At 35.0% G+C, this 19,103-nt stretch overlaps 1 protein-coding gene across 2 annotated transcripts in view; it reads left to right on the forward strand.

Annotated features, from left to right (window-relative positions):
• The window catches only part of LOC145287735 (ubiquitin-protein ligase E3C-like), a 113,353-nt gene that overhangs the window by 10,487 nt on the left and 83,763 nt on the right, over positions 1-19,103 (forward strand). The window contains exon 1 of one of the 2 annotated variants that reach the window (XM_080135498.1): positions 6,507-6,679. The exons of the other annotated variant lie outside the window; for it this stretch is intronic. Within the exon in view, the coding sequence (XP_079991624.1) occupies positions 6,614-6,679 (66 nt within the window). The 5' untranslated portion in view covers positions 6,507-6,613. Of the gene's footprint in view, positions 1-6,506; positions 6,680-19,103 lie in introns of those variants that run through there. 2 annotated transcript variants of the gene reach the window in all.

Raw genomic sequence — 19,103 nt, forward strand, 5'->3', positions numbered from 1 at the left:
TTTCTTCCCCAGAACTGCTAGACTTTGAAACTTCCTTCCAGGTTCCTGCTTTCCCAACTGTACTGACATGCAGAAGATCAAGTGTAATGTGAACAGACATCTTGCTGCTCAACTTTCTACATAGCATCTCTGCAACTTTTGTCCCCGATTATAGCCCCCTATATCATAATGGCACTGCCTTGTTTGAACATGAAACTTGAATAGATACATTGAGAGCATTGCCAAGGCTGCTGCGAAGAAGGTGGGTTCTCTCTACCGTGCTAGACAGCTACTTACGCCTGAAAGTATCCTGTACCACAATAAGGCCACCATTCGCCCATGTATGGAGTACTGTTGTCACATTTGGGCTGGTGCATCTGCTAATAGTCTCTCGCTCCTAGACAAGGTTCAAAAGAGAGGTCCTGAACTGTCATCTAAGCTTCAGCCTCTGTCCCATCGATGAAATGTTCTATCTCTCTGCCTTTTCTACAAGTACTTTAATGGTGAATGCTCTGACTAACTACAAGCACTTGTACCCCCTCAACGTGAATACGCCCGACAAACCTGACAAGCAGCTAAATCCCACCCCTTCACAGTAGAGATCCCTAAGTGTAAGAAAGCTTTCTACTTCAATAGTTTCTTCCCCCAGAACTGCAAGACTTTGGAACTCCCTTCCGGGATTCTGCTTTCCCAACTGTACTGACATGCAGAAGTTCAAGTGTTATGTGAAAAAACATCTTGCTGCCCATCTCCCTTCATAATACCCCCAATAATAGCTCCCTACTTTAAAGTGGCACTGTGCCTTGTTTGAAGTGAAAATTGAATTAAAAAAAAAAGAACATTCTTTTATTGTTTCGATTGTAGTGTTATAAAAGATGCCGGAAGTGTTCCTTGCTGACATCGATGCATTTCTAGGCCTGCAGATCTTCTCTGGTGATTCTCCTGACAGTATTGCTAATGTTCTCCTTTAGTTGGTCTAGATTGTGAGGATTATTTGCATAAACGTACTGGTCTAAAGTCTCCCAAAGATAAAAAATCTCACGATGACAAGTCCTGGGAACGTAGTGGTCATAATCATTTGCTTATTATTCTCTCTTCCGTAAACATGTCATGAACTCATTTCAGTGGTGATTTGTGAGGCATGTGGCATGCAGCGGCATCTTGTCGGAAAAAGAATTGCATTTTGTCTTGTATTGTCAGTTGGTTGTTTAGATTAGAGATATCGGGCTACTTTAAAGTTGGCCATCCTGTATATACACGCATTTATTATATTTATTAGATATAAAAAATTATACATATACCAGACAACATGAGACGATGTTGAAGATTGACATTTGCTCTGTGCACCATACGCATCTCGTGCCATGACAATTATCAATTGAATTTGTAAATAAGCGTCCTATCTATATTTTATGCGTGTTTGTCATTAAACCATATCAGCGAGTGTATGTGTTATGCACATTTGATGAAAGGCAGCTCAAAAGATGAAATAAAAGACATTTTTCACATATACAAAAGACGACTATATAACTGAACACACAGCACAGTGGTGGTTTAAGAAATTTCGCGGCAGCAACAAGAATCTTGAAAATTGGATGTTAACAACGATCAATTAAGAGCCTTAGTCGAAGCCAATCCACACACAACTGTTTGAAAAATGAATTAGACGTAACGTATACAACAGTTTCCAACAACTTGAGAGAGATTGGAAAGACAAATAATTGATAAATCGGTGCCTCATGAATTAAATGACAACCAAAAGAAATGCCGTTATGAAGTGTTATCTTCCCTTTTGTACACAACAAGAACGAATTGTTTCTCGACCTGGTTATGACTTGTGATGAAAAATGGGTTCTTTACGACAACTGGCGATGCTCAGCTCAGTGATTAGATACCAATGAAGCTCTACAACACTTCCTAAAGCCAGAGTTACACCAAAGGAAGGTCATGCTGACTGTTTGTTGGCCTGTGACTGGTATCATCCATTACAGTCTTTTTTTGATGCAGGCGAAACCATTACGGCATAGAAGTAATGTCGACAAATGGATGAAACATTAATAACAACACCAAACTTCAATAACAACACCAAACATTAATAACAACACCAAACTTCAATAACAACACCAAACATCAATAACAACACCAAACTTCAATAACAACACCAAACTTCAATAACAACACCAAACATTAGTCAACAGAAAAGGCCCAAATCTCCTCCACGACAATGTCTGACCACGTGGTGCTAAACCAACACTGCAGAAATTGAATAAATTAGGCTACAAAACTCTATGACATCTGCCATACTCTCCAGACCTCTCACCCACCGACTATCACTTTTTCAAGCATCTCGGCAACTTTCTGCATGAGAAATGCTTCAAAAGCCTAAGCAATATGAAAAACGCATTCAGCAACTTCAACACCACCAGAACGCAAGATTTTTATGCTACTGGCATAAATATGTTTGCTTTACGTTGGCAAAAGTTTGTTGATTCTGATCGTGCTTATTTCGATCAAAAAATTTTTGTTTGAGCCGAGATATGTTCATCTGAATTTAAAAGTTAAAAACTGCAAGAACTTTCTTGCCAACCTGATATATAACATTTCTACATTCACAGCAAGAACTCGTCTTCTACTAAAGCTAAAAGGAATTTTCTTTTCTTCCCGTGTGCCTAATATAATAAACAGAATTTCTGTCAACAGAGTTTATTTGAAAGAACTTCCCATCTATGGAGCAAACTACAATGGGCCTGCTTCCCAGCAGTTTACAACATGGTCGTCTTCAAGTCTAATGTCAACAAATACTTATCCTTATAATTTTGTTTGTTTCATTTGTCATTTTCAATCCTCTCATAATATTCTTTATCACCCAACAGACATCTATCATCTTGTTAGCCCTTATCCACAAGTGGCTTTTGGCCTTGATAAGTGGCGATTCATTAGTAATTTCACTTCTTCCATAGCGTGTCTAGCATCGAGTAGAATTTCCATGAACAGAGTTTCTTTACAAGAACTACCAATCTGCAGAACACATTACTACATGACTGTTTTTTTGAATGCTACAACATATAATCGTCATATAGGCCCCAAGCTGGAGTACTGCTAACACATTTGCACTCTTTCTTGCCTCTACAATAAACTTGATGCATAGGTAAAAGAGTCATCTGCTCCTCATAACAGGAAGTACCTGTGAAATTATCTCCCCTGAGACAGAAGTAACCAGAGGGTGATCTCCCCTAATAGCTATATGTAGAGGAAAGATGAGGGCAGCAATTTGCTTTTTATGTGGATGTTAGCAACGAGCAGGAGGGCAACACTTAAAAAGCCAACAATAACCAAGAGTTTTCTGATTCTATCTCTTCTGATCTTTTTTTTCTTTTTTTTTACACGGTGGTCATCACTTATCAAGGCCCGGAAGCCACTCAGGGATAAGGGTTATTGCAAGTACAGTACGTTAGTGTGGAGATTTAATGAAGTGTTTACTTAAGAGGGCGGTTCATTAGGAATTTGTTAACATTGGACTTGAAGACATCCAAGTTGTAGTCAGGTGGGAAGCAGGCAGACGGAACAGAGTTCCACAGGCGTGCAGTTCTTAGAAAGAAGCTTTGTTCATGGAATCCACGTTTTGACTTAGGCACAGATAAAGAGTGGGGGAAATTTTTCACAGTGGATTCAACTAGACGGGTGTTTTTCGTGAAAGATTGGCAAGGGGGGACCAGAGATTGGAGTTCAGACGAGCACCTGCCATGGAAATAACGATAAAACAAGGATAGGCTCGCAACGTCTCTTCTGTGGGAGAGAGGTTGCAGGGTAGAGAAAAGGGCATCCCCCATTAAGCCACAAAGTCTATTTTGTACTCTGTCCAGGCAGGATGTTGAGAACATTGTACAATGGGGAACAAGGTGGCTGGTTAATTTTAATGCATCGAAAACCAAGCTTCTCTCCTAATCACCCTGACTCCCATCACATCCCAATTGAAATGAATGGCTCTCATTTTCGAGAAATTCCATGTTCTGACAAGCTTCTGGGATTGACCTTCACTCTTGATCTGAAATGGAACAAATACATCAAATCTGTTGCCAAGATCGCTGGAAAAATGGTTGGATCACTGTACCGCTCCAGTAGGTATATCACTGCAGATGCAATCCGCTATCTGTATAAGAGCCAGGTATGACGTAAAATAGAATACTGTTGCCACATCTGGATAGGAGCTGCTCGGCCGCCCTATCTGATAGAGTTCAAAATCAGCTTTAAACCTAATAGGTGATTCCCTTTTCTTTTCCCTGCAATCTCTTTCCCACAGAAGAGACGTTGCAAGCCTGTCTCTGCTCTATCGTTATTTTCATGGCAAATGCTTGACTGAATTCCAAGTTATGGTTCCCCTTGCCAAACTTTCACAAAACACTTGCTTAGCTACAACCACTATATATGCTTCTACTCTCTATCTGTGTCTAAATCTAAATGCAGATTCCACAAACAAATTTTCTTTCCCAGAACTGCCTATCTGTGGAACACTGTTCCGTTGGCCTACTTCTCAGTTGAATACAACTTGGTAGCGTTCAAATCCAATGTAAACAAGTTCTTGTTGAGCCATCCCCATAAATAATCAAATTCTACCCAATTTACACTATTAATGACTACTACACTACCGCCTTACATTCACTATCCCTTATCCTCGAGTGGGCTTTGGATCTTGATAAGTGGTGGCTCCCAAGTAAAAAAAAAATTCTCTAATAGTCCAAGTCTCATCTCGGTCACATGAACTTTACATTTCTTGCCAATAATAGTTTGTAATCTAATCACAAAAAAAAATTGCCAGCACTCCCACGACATTCGCATGACTTTTTAAATTCGACATGTTTCCTATATTGCCAAATACTCGACTTACCCTTTTCCCAAATTATTTCTTTTTAATTAATTCATTGGCTATTGTCATGGTTGTGGCATTCACTCTGGGTTGGTTGGGCCAACTCTTTCCAACAAGTTTACCACGTCCAGAACACTGGCTGACCAGGCACAGCAATTCAAGGCTGTTTCCATTATGGGTGCAAGCCATTTGTAGTTCTAATGATGGACCCTGAAAAGGTGAGGGTCCAAATTCCATTCAGAATCCTGTTTCACTGTCCTGAATCAGATCTTGAGTTGGCCACTGCAATGATTCTTCCAGCCTGGTGGATTGATGACTTCACATATAAAGTCACCTGCGTGTCGTTGGAGGGTGTGACCGAACCAGCGAAGGTATCTGATAAGACAAGACTTTTGGAAGGAGTCGATCTTACAGCAAGTGTGGATTGTAGTGCTGGAGATAAGCTGTTTCAAGTGAACACAGAGGATGCGGCAGTGATGTTAAATACCTCCAGTTTACATAAGTCACTTGCCAGCACAGGCCAAGTCTGGTTGGTTTGGTTGTTTTTGTTTTATCGCATATCAACCTTTTTCAGGTTATTTAATGCCGAATCTAGTTATTTTGAGGAACGATTTATTTTTAATGGAGTATATTTGTTTTTTTTAAAGTTAGATTCTATTTAACCCATAGTTGGGACCCTAATAGGTATTACCACTCCGGGTCAGAGTGGACCTGGGAGCAATGGCAATTAAAGGGTGGCTCCACACTCCCTAAGGCCCGCAAGGTGGGGCCTCACCATCGGATATAGTTTTAGGTCATATCCAGGACCACAGGCCAAGTCTCACAGTCATGAAGGAGAATGGTGCTGACAAGAGCCCAGTAGTTTCTGACTCGCCGCAATGTTTCATCTCTGTGCCTGTTTTACAAATATTTTAATGGAATGTGTTCTGATGAACTCGTTGCACTTGTGCCCCCTCTACATACATATTCCCATCAAACACGCTTAACAAAAAAATCACACCCCTTCACTGTTGAGGTCTCTAGATGCCAGAAAGCTTTCTACTCTTAATAGTTTCTTCCCTTGGACAGCTAGACTTTGAAATTCCCTTCCTGCTACCTGATTCCCTGACTGTACTGATATGCAGAAGTTTAAATGTAAAGTAAACCAATATCTTGTTAATCTTTCCTAGGCGATATGACTTGTTAGGGGTGAACGTGAGTTTAAAAAGAAAATGTAAAATACGAAATTTATACAATGCAAAAAAAAAATGAGTTAATAAAAAGAAGACCTATTTCTAAAAATGTAACAGATACGCAGGTTTGCCGGTCGAAAAGAGTGGTGCAGGTCCCTCTTAAGGGTTCACCACTAAGTAGCTTTTGTGTTGTGAGCTGGGAAATAAAAATCAGCTGCTCCTAATTATCTCCCTTGCGTTACTTTACTTATTATTGTTTTTCTTCCGTTTTTTATAAATAACCATCGTTTAAGAAAATATAAAATTAAACAATAAAAAAACACACGTTATTTTAGAATATCTTAAATTCATTATATTTCAAACTGTAAATTTTACATATAGAAACAAAAATATTTTTGTTAATATTTTTTTTTATACTGAGAAAGAAATACAACAGATTTATAATGATTAGTTAATAGCAGAATTTCGTTTCATCGAAAACGTTTCGTTTCGCCATCTTTTATGTGCAACTCAATCAGTATAAGGAAGGGATGTTTTCCTTGTAAGATTTTTGTATCAATCTCGCTCGATTTTAGACCTGCCTTTCCACACTTTAAATATGTACAGCTTTGAAGGCGAATTTCGCCGAGGACCTGTCCAGTCTTTTGGTGGTGCTAGCCGCAAGGTAAATTACTTTAAAAACAGATTTCAAAACATTAATAAATCTACGATTTCTGGTCGTTTCTTCTCGCCATGAACGACAAATTTACGATCAAGTGGGGTTGTGTCTATTATTTTCTTAACGAGTCATCGCTTTAGTTTTTTTTTCTTCTTTTTATAAATGGTTTATTTTATTTATTTATTTTTTTAATTGTCTCTTCAATATGTGAATATTTTGTATTTATGGGTGGATTAGATTTTAAGGATAAGGTTTTTCGTTTTTATTAGAGTGAAAAATGAATCCTTATTTCAATCGCGTGTTGTTTATTTTAATGGACACAAAAAAAAGTGGCCAAGTTGGTTCATGTACGTTTTCAGCGTCCCAAATTCGTATTTAAAAAAAAAAATGACTTTGCAATTTAAGAAATTATTCATAAAAAAGAAATTTAATTTGATGTCGATTGTTTTTTTGTTTTGTTTTGTTTTGCTAGCTTTAATGTTAAAAAAACTCTAAACAATAACAAAAAACAATTCAGTGAGAGAAAACAAAAACTGCAGAAATCCTCAAAACGTCGAAATGTGTAGAAAAAAATGACATCTTTTTCTTTTTTTTTTTTTTTTCCTTAAAAAAATATAATTTTGGACGTTGAAAATTTGCATAACAACTAAATCGATTGAAATTTAATTAATTAATATTTCTTACATTATAAAAAAAATTGATTCAATAAATTTCATTTGAATGGTGGTGGATGAAACGCGGAAGCCTCTGTGTAGCTTACTTTATATATATATATATATTTTTACAAAAACCAAATATATAATAAATAAATTGGTACTCATGCATGCACTTATTCATCCGAGCTGAAATAACGTTATTATTAAAGACATTCTTAACATGGGGAGGGGAGGTGTTTTGGGTATTATTATACAAACACCGTGACAGCGTTAGGGTTAGGGTTAGGTTTAGGGTTAGGTTTAGGGTTAGGGTTAGGGGTTAGGGGTAGGGTTAATTCGCTGTCACGGTGTTTGTATAGTTTTACCGTGTTTTGTACCTATTCTGTGCTTTAACATTACAATTGAATAAAAAAAAAAACATGTCATGAAACTTTAATTAAATTTGGAAATACGATTTAAAAAATTAGCACCAATAAATGTTACCGAAGGCGAGAAAAGTTACTCTTCTACCTACCTTCAGAAGTATTTTGGGTCACGTGCTATTTTTAAAAAATAGTATTTTCAAGTTAAAATTAAGTTTGACGATATCTTATTTTTTTTAATTATTAAATTGTTAGGTGAAAGTACAGAATAGTTGAGAAAAAAAAACACCCTCCCCATGTTAAGAATGGCTTTCTAAATATTATTTCAGCACGATGGCATAAGTACCGTACTAGCGGACCTGAAGAATCTTGCCCCCTCCTATTATTTTATTTTTGTTTTTGTTTTTTGTTTTTTTCGTTTTTTTGTTGTTTTTTTTTTTTTCAGCATATTATTATCGAATGAACACTAGTCTACCAGATTATAAAAAAAACAAAAAAAGGTCAATATTTGTAAGGGTGCTCAGTTTTTAATGCAACGTTTTTAGTAAATCGATCAGCGATCACCCATTTTAGAACCATTCAATGTTTTTATGCCAAATTTCGCGAATTTAGCCTTTTTAAAAGTAATTCAGCTTTTCTTTTTTTTTTTATTTCGCTTTCTCCTATTATTTCATATAGTTTTTTTTTTTTTTACAAAGGCATCACCACATTATCAAGGCCCAGAGGCCACTCAAGGATAAGGGTTACGGTTATTTTTGAATGTGCACTAGAATACCAACTAAAGGCTTGCCTTTTAAGTGTATTCGGGTGTGTACTTCGAATTGTTTTCACTGGTTGCCATGTTTTTTTTTCGCGCATATTAGAAAAAAATCGTAAAATTGTAAATGTTGGGCAACAAAATTTGGAGATAACTATATATAAAATAATCGAAGAAAGCAAAATTTAAAAAAGGCTCAATTCGCAAAATTTGGCTTAAAAACGTCTAGTGGTTCTAAAATGGGTGGTGTCGCTTCTTCCCTATAACGTTGCATTAGAAACTGAGCACCCCTACAAATACTTAAATATTGACGTTTTCATTTTTTTTCTTTATAATCTAGTAAACTAATGTTCATTCGATCATAATCCGCTGAAAAATTAAAAAAAAATACCAAAATAAAAAATATACATGGGGGGGGGCAAGATTCTTCAGGTTTGCCACCATTTTTTGTTGTAACGTATTTTAAAGCTTTTATTCAGTTCGAAAAGATAGTAGTGCCGAGTTGGTAAGTTAAACCGACAGCAAAGAACATGCCGTCTTCAAAGTGTCAATAATAGCTCCAAACTCTAAAAATAAATAAAATACTGATAGAAATCCACCCAGTAAGTGTTACCGTGACATTTATTGAGTGAATTTCTAACAGTATTTTGTTTTATTTTCATGATTTAAGCGATTAAGATTTCCTCGATAAACATCTGATGTCAACCTTCTTTGTTCTAAGCGCTACTTGTGTTTCAAATTGAATAGACGCTTTAAAATACAAAACTTTTCCAGCTAGATAAACGAGTAACTTAAGCAGTGTCAAATGTCGCCATTAAAAATGAGTGATAAAAATGTTAATAATTAGACTCAGTATTTCGAAGCTTATAACTACTTGAAAAATGTAATTTAAACCCTAATTTGTTTTCAATAAAAGGAGCAAAGACCAAATTTTAAAATAATAGAACGTTTAATAGAAAAATATACATTATTTGTTTTAATTGGGTTTTCTTTAAAAAAGATTTCAAGAAAATCAACAAATTTTAACTTCGAATATAAAAATATATATAAATTTAAAAAAATCACTTACCTATAAAAAATAATCAGTGGGTGCTTATATTCTTCATTGTTTATATTTTATATTCCATGTACTTTTTAAATAAAATTTCTTTAAACAAGGATTAAAAAAAAAATGCAATTTAAAATCGTCATATGAGAGGTTCACAAACGGAGTTGTCTCTCTTGCTTCCAGTTAAGAAATACAAAGGCTGAAAATGCCATAATTAATTATTTCAAAAACGTAAAAACAACACATTAGACCAAATATATATCAAAAGTAATTCCTGTAATCTCTCTCTCTCTCATATATATATATATATATATATATATATATATATATATAAAGCGAAAATGTATGTGTGTATGTATGTTCGCTTTTCTTGATGTCCATGAAAGGCTTCTTTCAAAGAAGCGCTTGCTCGCTTCACAACTTCTTAAAACTTTTTATATCATCTATAAATTGTAATATCTCAGAGTTATCCACGGAGCTCGCCTGTCTATTTAATTTTATTGACTTTCAAACGTTAATTATTCCACATTTCCCGCATCGGCACGCATTACATTCGGTTTTCGGTATAAAAAAAAAAGTGAAACTCTACTCTAACCACAGGCCAAAAGCCAGTTGTCTCAAGAGAGCGAAGTAACGTTTGTTCAATGTCGACTTCATCATATCAGACTGTAGCTTTCATTTCGCTCCTCCTAATAAACAGGGAGCGGGTTTTTAAAAACAAACAAACCAATTTATTCAAAACTGTCCCGCACAAAATCGTAACTGCTGAATACCTATCGCCGTCACGTCAATCAAAAACGCGCACCTGTTTGTTTGTTTTAACATTTTACTATTTTCCAACTGCGCGTCGTCAACGCTTCGGGTTTTTTTCACATACCCCGAAAAACACCCGGGCAACGCCGGGTACCCCTCGCTAGTATATATATAAAAGCGAAAATGTGTATGTGTGTTCACTTTTTGTGTATGTCTGAAAAAAGGCTTTTTTCACAGTGAATCTCGGTCGGCTCGCTCCTTAAAACTTTTTATATCGCGTCTAAATCATAATATCTACGACTTAACAACGGGGGGGTCACGTGTGTATTTAATTTGCCCGACTTTTACCAGCTCGCCACGTCTTGGAAAAGTGAATGATCTGGCTTGCAGCGCAAAACTAGGTCAGACCTCACACCATTCCTCACACCTGTTTATTTCACTTTATAAACCTTCATTTAACGCGCTTATCAGTTCCTCCCCACTCGTGGTCGAGATGGTTAGGTGTCTGGCTTTTTTTCCCTTTCGTTTCCACCTTCGCGTCAAAGCTTTGGGGTTCAAGCCTATCTACCTACTAAAACTTTTTTTCTTTTACCCGGCCAACTTTCTTTTTTTTTTTTTTTAACACACCTCGAAACACCCGGCAACGCCGGGTACCTCCCCCCCTCCCCCGCTAGTAACTATATAAAGGAACAAACATTTGAGGTGCTGATGTGTCTTATCTCCCCTTTGAATTTCTGACATGTGTTTGCTGTCAACAATCAAATTAGTCATGTGTCACCGTATTTGAAAAATGATCACATTTCACTCATCAGTTGAATCATTAAGTTTACTTTTAAAAACAACTCCCCATATTCCCTCCTATAACAGACAACACGCTAGGTAACATACAAATATATGTGCGTGAGGTCGCCAAGCTAATCAAGAACCTTGACTCCAGTAAAGCAACTGGTCCCGACGGTATTCCAATTATAGTGTTAAAAAAATTACAACCAGAACTTGCCTCCATACTTTCCAAACTGTTTAAACGTTGCCTTAAGGAGAAGTGCTTCCCAACACCCTGGAAAACCTCATCAGTATGCCCTGTATTTAAGAATTCAGGTGATAAGTCATCCCCCTCTCAGTACAGACCAATAAGTCTCCTGTGTGTCATGAGTAAGTTGCTGGAATCCACAATAAATAGAGAAGAAGTCAACCACCTCAGCAGAAATAACCTTCTTAGCGACACGCAATATGGTTTCCGTTCTGCTAGATCTACAGCAGATGTGCTAACGGTTATATCTCATAGGATTAGCGAATCTCTCGACAAAGGCTTCATTTCTAGGGCAATTGCTCTCGACATATCCAAGGCCTTCGATAAGGTTTGGCATAAAGGCCTACTACACAAGATTTCCAACTACGGTATAACTGGAAATGTTTTCTCAATCATTCATTTCTCTCTGATAGGCTCATAAGAGTAGTGGTTGATGGGCAGAAATCAGAGGCCCACAGTATTAATGCTGGAGTCCCTCAGGGGTCCATACTGGGCCCAACTCTCTTCCTGATCTACATCAATGATCTCCCAAAACACATACTAAAATCCTTCGTTGACATCTATGCTGATGACACGACCATCTATGGCAACACATCAAAGGCCGTAAATGATGATGTTCTCTCTGATTCTCTCTCCTCTGATCTTGAGCGCGTGGTTCAGTGGGGAAAGAGGTGGCTGGTTACCTTTAATGCATCTAAGACCAAGCTCCTATCTCTACATCATAAACGCTCTGATCCCCATCTGGCATCAATTGAAATGGATGGCTTTCGTCTAGGGGAGGCCCCATGTTTTGATAAGCTTCTGGGTTTGACCTTTACTCCTGATCTTAAATGGAACACATACATCAAGTCTGTGGCCAAGGTCGCTGGGAAAATAATTGGATCCTTCTACCGCTCCACAAGATATCTCACTAATGATGCAATTCTCTATCTATATAAGATCCAAGTATGTCCAAAGATGGAGTACTGCTGCATCATGTGGGCAGGAGCTGCTGAAAACAGCCTATCCTGCCTTCACAGAGTACAAAATAGACTTCGTGGCTTGGTGGGGGTTGCCCTTTTCTCTACCCTTCAACCTCTTTTTCACAGAAGAGACGTAGCGAGCCTGTCTTTGTTCTATGATTATTTCCATGGCAAGTGCTCGTCTGAGCTCCATTCTCTGGTCCCCCCCCTCGTCAATCTTTTTCAAAAAACACCCGACTAGCTGAAACCACCGTCAATAATTTTCCCCACTCCTTATCTGTGCCTAAATCAAAACGTAGATTCCATGAACAAAGTTTCTTTCTTAGAACTGCACGCCTGTGGAACTCTGTTCCCCTTGCCTGTTTCCCTCCGACTTCAATCTGGATGTCTTCAAGTCCAACACAAACAAATTCCTAATGAACCGCCCCCCCCCAAGTAATGACACCTTATCAATTCTCCAATACTATTACTACACTATCCCATTGATTACTGTACACACAAGAACCCTTATCCCCGAGTGGCCATTGGGCCTTGATAAGTGGTGAACTCCATGTAAAAATAAAAACCAAAAAAAAAAACCAGCTGACAAATTTTCCATTTCTTTCTTATTATTCTCTTAAAGAATTACAGGAGCTTTTAATTTAAAATATTTTATTTCTTTTTTATGCAATGAGTTTTTTTTTTTTTTTTTTTTTTTTTTCAAAAATCTAAAAAAAAAAAAAAAAAAAAAAAAAAAAACATTGAATGAAATAGAAAAAACTGTAGGTGTTCAATTTTTACAGGACAGTATTTTCAAAATAGTAGGTCCCACTTAAAAAAAAAAAAAAAAAAAAAAAAAAAGAATCAATGTGGTTATTTTTTTTTGTTTTTTTTTAAAAAGGTTTAAAATTTTTGACTTTTCAGGTAAATTTGCACATAACTATTCCTTTGCTTTTGTTTTAAATTAGATTATTTTATTTGATTTTTTATCTTCAATTTGTGATATATAAACTTTAGATGAGAAAATTAATGGTTTTCTTTTTAATAGACATTTCAAAATGGGGGGGGTGAATTTAAAAAAAACTTTTGTTTAGAATGTTATATTCAGGTTATTGGAAAGAGCATAAAATTTCACACTAAACCTGAAAATATCTTAAAAATTGAACCAATAGAAAAATTTTGATAGATTTTTAAATTGAAAAAATTGAAAAAAAATTTTACTCGTAAAATTCGATTCATTTCATTATGTAGAAAAATGGCTGCATGAGCGCGCGCATGCACTTTGTAAACACTTTTCTTTTTCTTTTTTTAAATAAAAAATAATATTTCTATTATTTTTAAAAAAAACTTTAATAGTTTATTTTGGAAGTATTTATTTATTTTGCTATTTTGTTTTGTTTATACTGCAAAATCCCCAAAACTTTGATTCCTTACGATAATGCAACTCGGAAACCTCTGTTTAGCTTAATTGCCATAAATATATTTTTATAGTTTATATGCATATGGTTTACAATAGAATGAAAAATTATTCAGAAAAACAAAAACTGTTACCAAAGGCAAGATAAGTTATACTTAGCTAGATAAGTTCTTTGTATTTTAAGTTTGAAATGCAAGTAGTGTTGAGCTCTTAAATTTAAACAACAAAAATGACAACATGATGTTTGAAGTCCCGAGAATCGCTCAAAACTCGAAAATAAGTAAAAATACTGGTAGTAATCCATCAAATAAATATCGCTGTGACATTTATTTGGTTTATTTTTTTGTTCATGGAAAGCACTCCAGACAAGGCATGAAGCCATTAAAAAATACAGTAAATATTTTAGTTTCCGCCTTAACATTTTCCTTTAAAATGGTGACTTTTATAGGTTTTCGGGTATGCTAAAAACGAATACTATATTTAAATTTTTTTGTAAATAAGTAGTTTTCCAGATATTAAGCAATCTTAACCACTTATGTCATAATTAGTGGCTATTGTTGTACGCGTAAGCGCACACCTATTTTTGGCGTGCACTTGTGTGTACAACACCAGCCACCCCTTATAACATAAGGTATTAGATTGCTTAATATCTGGAAAACTACTTTTTTATGGAAAATTTAAATACGATATTCGTTTTCAGCATACCTGAAAACCTTCAAAAGTCATTATTTTAAAAGAAAATATTAAACCAAGTGAATATCTATCAAAAGTACTACTTCAAGGTCAAAAACTTGCCCATTATAAGTGATATGGAGTAGTTTCCTAGCCAGAAAACGGCAATTCTTCTCCCTTTGTCACAAACCTCGCCCATGGAATGAGATGACAAAATAAAGAAACGAGTTACAAGGTTGCCGAAGGTAAACATAATGTCCATTTCTATCAGTATCGTGTTCACTCTAGTTAAGTATCGGGCACTGTTGAATTCTATACTGAAAATGTTTACGTAAAACTTTAGGTAATGTCACTAAATAGGGTTTGTGGGCGATATGAAGCAAACAAGTCTGTAGGCATTAAAAATGTTTCTCATCTTTATTTTTTCTTAAAAAGACATTTTTTAAAAAAATAATTACAAATTATCCTATTTTTCAAAACAAAAAGGAAAAAAAGTTTCTTTACAATAAAATACGCATCAAGTGCACTTGAAAGCCAATTCACAATGTAATATTAGGAAAATAAGCAAATATTTTACTTGTTTGAAATTTATCACATAAATATATTTCAGAGGTATACTCCATCGTCAGTATGTTTTCTTGTTACAGACTTTTCTTCAACTTTACAACATGACAAATAAGAAAAAAAGAAAGAAAACAACATACTGAAGATGGAGTTTAGCTCCAAAATATATTTGTTATAAATTTCAAACAAAATATTTTTTTAATTTTCCTAATATTACGTTGTGATTTGGTTTTTAAGCACACTTGATGCATATTTTATTTTATTCAAATTAAATCAACATTTCTATATGGAACTAACACCCTTGACATTATCTTTATAATTTAAGTTTCCACTTTACTTCCGGTTGTGGTTTTGTTTTCAGTTGAAATTTTACAGTATCCTTTTGTTAAAACGTTGGATGAAAGTACAAAATAGATAAGGGAAGTCCCCCCTCTCATTTCGGATGTTAAGTAGGAATTTTCTAAACAAAAACGTTATGTAGAAGAAAAACCTTAACGTGGGGAAGGGGTAACCGGAAATGAAATGGAAACTGTAACCATGGAGATAACCATGTGTTACATTATCGTATTTATTAGTTGTGAGTAAAATTTAAAAAAGGGGTGAGAATGATCGAAACATGGAGAGTGACTCACAGAAATATGAAAATATCTTCAGAGCCAATAACTTTCCTGTTTTCTTTTTCAAACAACAACTGACATGTTTGATGAAGGTCGAAGGACAATTTGACGGAAATGTTGCATAAATAGCACTCAAAATGAGAAAAATAGTTTGGTCTATACAAATAATATAAACAATCAGAATTTTAACGTAATTCATTTTAAAATTTAAACTGAAAAACAGAATTAAAAGAATCATTTTTGACATCAGCACAAATATTTCCGATTCCAATGCCGATTCTGATATCCCCCAAAAAGTTCCGATTTTTCCGATTCCAGATTCCGATTAATCATCCCAACACTAATGTTTTCACCTGAAATGCGTTTGTTTAAAAGATCACCGATACAAACAATCATGGAAAACTTTTACAACCTTGAATGCCATTTTCTGTTAATATAATTTGAAAGTCTGAAACGTAGAAAGAAACAATTTGTAATTGATGCCTGACGATACTTTTCAACTATTGCTTGTTTGCATTGTTTTGATTGGACCATTGTCATTTGTGCATCATTTCAGTCGGATTGTTCTTCGACCGTCTTCAGGCATGTTGTTGGTTGTTTGGAAAAGAAAAGAAAAAAAGTTACTGGCTCCGTAGATATTTGGGATCAGGCATGTTAGTTGTTTGGAAACAATAGACATGCCTGAAGATGGTCGAAGGACAATCCGACTGAAATGGCACAAATGAAACTCAAAATGAGAACAATAGTTTGATCAATACAAGTAATTTAAACAATCATCTGAAAAAAATAAATTCAGAACTTTAAAAACATGCTTCCATTTAATTGTACATATCCAAATATAATTTTTTATCTCTTGGAAAATAAAATAAATCACTCTTGCACCAGTTTTATGAATTCATCGCTAATTTCTTTACAAATTGAAACGGAAAATTACAATCTTTCGTAATAATCAGTAGCGTGGATTTGTGAATGTAGGACTTCATCTGTGATGTTGGTAGGCCACGTGACTTTTAGTGATATGACCTGCTATATTTACGTCAGTTTCTGTTAAGCTCAATTTACATATTGTGGATAAATATGTGGAGAAAACCACTTTTTTAAACCCGTAAATTCGCTGACACATTGGCATAAATTAGTTCTGTAAGTTTATTTAAAATTGTGATTGGTTGATTCAAAACAAAAAGAATTGAAGTTGTTCAGCAATTTTTTATAAATGTAATTTATTTAAAACTAACATGGGTGCCTGGTGTTGCCCAAGTGTTTGTAAGTGTTGAGAAAAAAAAAAATTTGTAGTAGGCAGGTAGGCTCGAACCCAAAGCCTTGACGTAAAGGTGAATAAAACCTGACATCTTACCATTCGGCCATGACTGGACAGGAAGTGAAAAGCATTCTAATTTAACGATGAAAAAGTTGGCATGCAGAAAGTAAATGAGTTAATGCAGGAGAAGAAATGAAATCCCACACTTATGTTTGGCTGCAAGCCAGTTCTTTCCACAGTGCTGGGGGAACTCAGATCCCCCAAGAATGGGGAGCTCTGGTAGTGTCTTAATGAATAGCAATTGTCTGATATGAAGAGTATTCCCCACAGTGATTAAAGCTGATTGCCTTCGACAACTGGAGGCCAGCGACTCTTCTTTTTTCTTTTTTTTTTTTTTTTTTTTTTTTGACTCAGTTTTACTTTTATGCGAAAAAGCCAAAGAAACCCGCTGAGAGTAAGAAATAGCGTGTAAAAATCGCTCAAATAAAAGATACATGCGACCTCCTTTCGTAAATTGGAGGTATTCTAATCTAGGGAGCATATAAAGTTTTAAGAATTAGTGACCCCCACTCCAAAAGCCTTTGCCGGACATAAAAAAATTGTGCACACACTAAGACCCTTCAAATTTAGGGGGAGAGATCAGGTTCATATATATATTTCATGTTTCACACATATATATTCATATATAAATTTAATGTAAAATGACCCCCCCCCATCTCATGATGGGCTAATCAAATTAACTATTGTTTTTTTTTTTTTTTTTGTGTTTTTTTTTGTTTTTTTTTTTTACCATTAGTTCCATTAGAATGAATACCTTTCTGTGGTTGAATAGGCACGGAAAAGGTTTTCCCATTAGTTTTTGATAGACACGTCTTTACATAAATAAATTCAAACTGAAATTGAATTTGGCGTGTAAATTTGTGCCTATGCAAACAAACTCCCAGGTAAAACTTAACTCCCATCAGCCTTTGCTATAGAATGTCTAGAAGTACTCCCGGTTATGTGATTTTTGGCAGTGTTTTAGGGAAATATGTTTCACCTCTTTATCAACAAAGAGGTGAAAAAAAAAATGTACAGCAAATGTTACCAAAGTTTCTCTTCTATCTACATGAATAATTAAAAAAAAAAATTTTTCTAATTATTTTAAAGTGTTTTTTTTTTATTTTATTTATTTGAAAACAAAATTAGTGTCGAGTCTAAGTTAGAATTATATAAAAAAAAAATGATCGTTCTATAACGTCCATGTCGATCCTCAATATTGGCTCAAAAATCGAAAATTAAACAAAATATAGGTAGAACACTACATTTTCACATGATTAGTGACATTTATTGAATGACTTTCTACCAGTATTTTGTTTAGTTTTCGACACTTTAGCGATTATCCACGCTGTATAACATTATTTTTGTTTCAAAATAAAAATTAAAAAAACACTTTAAAATAAGTTAATACACACAAAAAAACTTATCCATGTATCAGGTAGAAAAGTCACTTTCTTACATTTGATTACATTTGTCATAAATTTAATTTTTGCGCCTTTTTTTTTCTATTGTATTTAACAACTGCCCATCCTTTCCTTTTTATTTTAGGCAGTAATGTTCCTTTCATTGCACAAGGAGTGGTTGTATTTAAGGGCATTTACTTTTTATTAGTTTTTAACACATCGGTTAATCTAGTATAATTTCATAATAAAATAATGCCCCCCCCCTCCACCACCACTTATTCTCATTTTTACATATTTTTATTTACTTAAAATGTCGTTTGGATACAAACTAAAAGAAACTTCTAGAAAATGACTAACACTCGTTAATAATTTGCTTGGCCAGTTTGTTTTTGTTTTTTTTAATTTTCTTCCTTTGAAGATTGTAACGCTGGGTATGGGGCAGCCAAACCAGCTGCCAACATTTCCCTGTTTTTTATTGAAACCAACCAAGAGCTCTTTTTATTATCCTTGTTGTTCCCTTAAGTGCAATTGTCTGGATTTCTTTTGCACTTGGTTCACCAGGAATATTAGTTAGGTAGGACTTCAGGTTCTTCTTCATAAGCCCTGTGGCGCCTATAATAACTGGTATGATTGATATCTTCCTAAGATTCCAGTTTTTCTTCATATCATGAGACCTTGATATTTGGTCTGTTTTTCCCTTTCAGCTCTGTTCAGACCTCCATCATTAGGGGCACTCACTTCAACCAAGGTTGCAACTCTTATTCCATATAACTATGTCAGGTTTCACAGCAGCATTTTCAGTGTTGTAAATTCAGATGTTAATTAAAATGTAAATCCATTTTTTGGCTCCTTTTCAAGGATAGCCAACAAATAAATAAAAAAAATTAAATATAACTGTTACTAAAGGCAATAA

Source organism: Euprymna scolopes, chromosome 11, assembly GCF_053919585.1.
Source record: "Euprymna scolopes isolate OS-2025 chromosome 11, ASM5391958v1, whole genome shotgun sequence".
NCBI classification, from domain to species: domain Eukaryota; kingdom Metazoa; phylum Mollusca; class Cephalopoda; order Sepiida; family Sepiolidae; genus Euprymna; species Euprymna scolopes.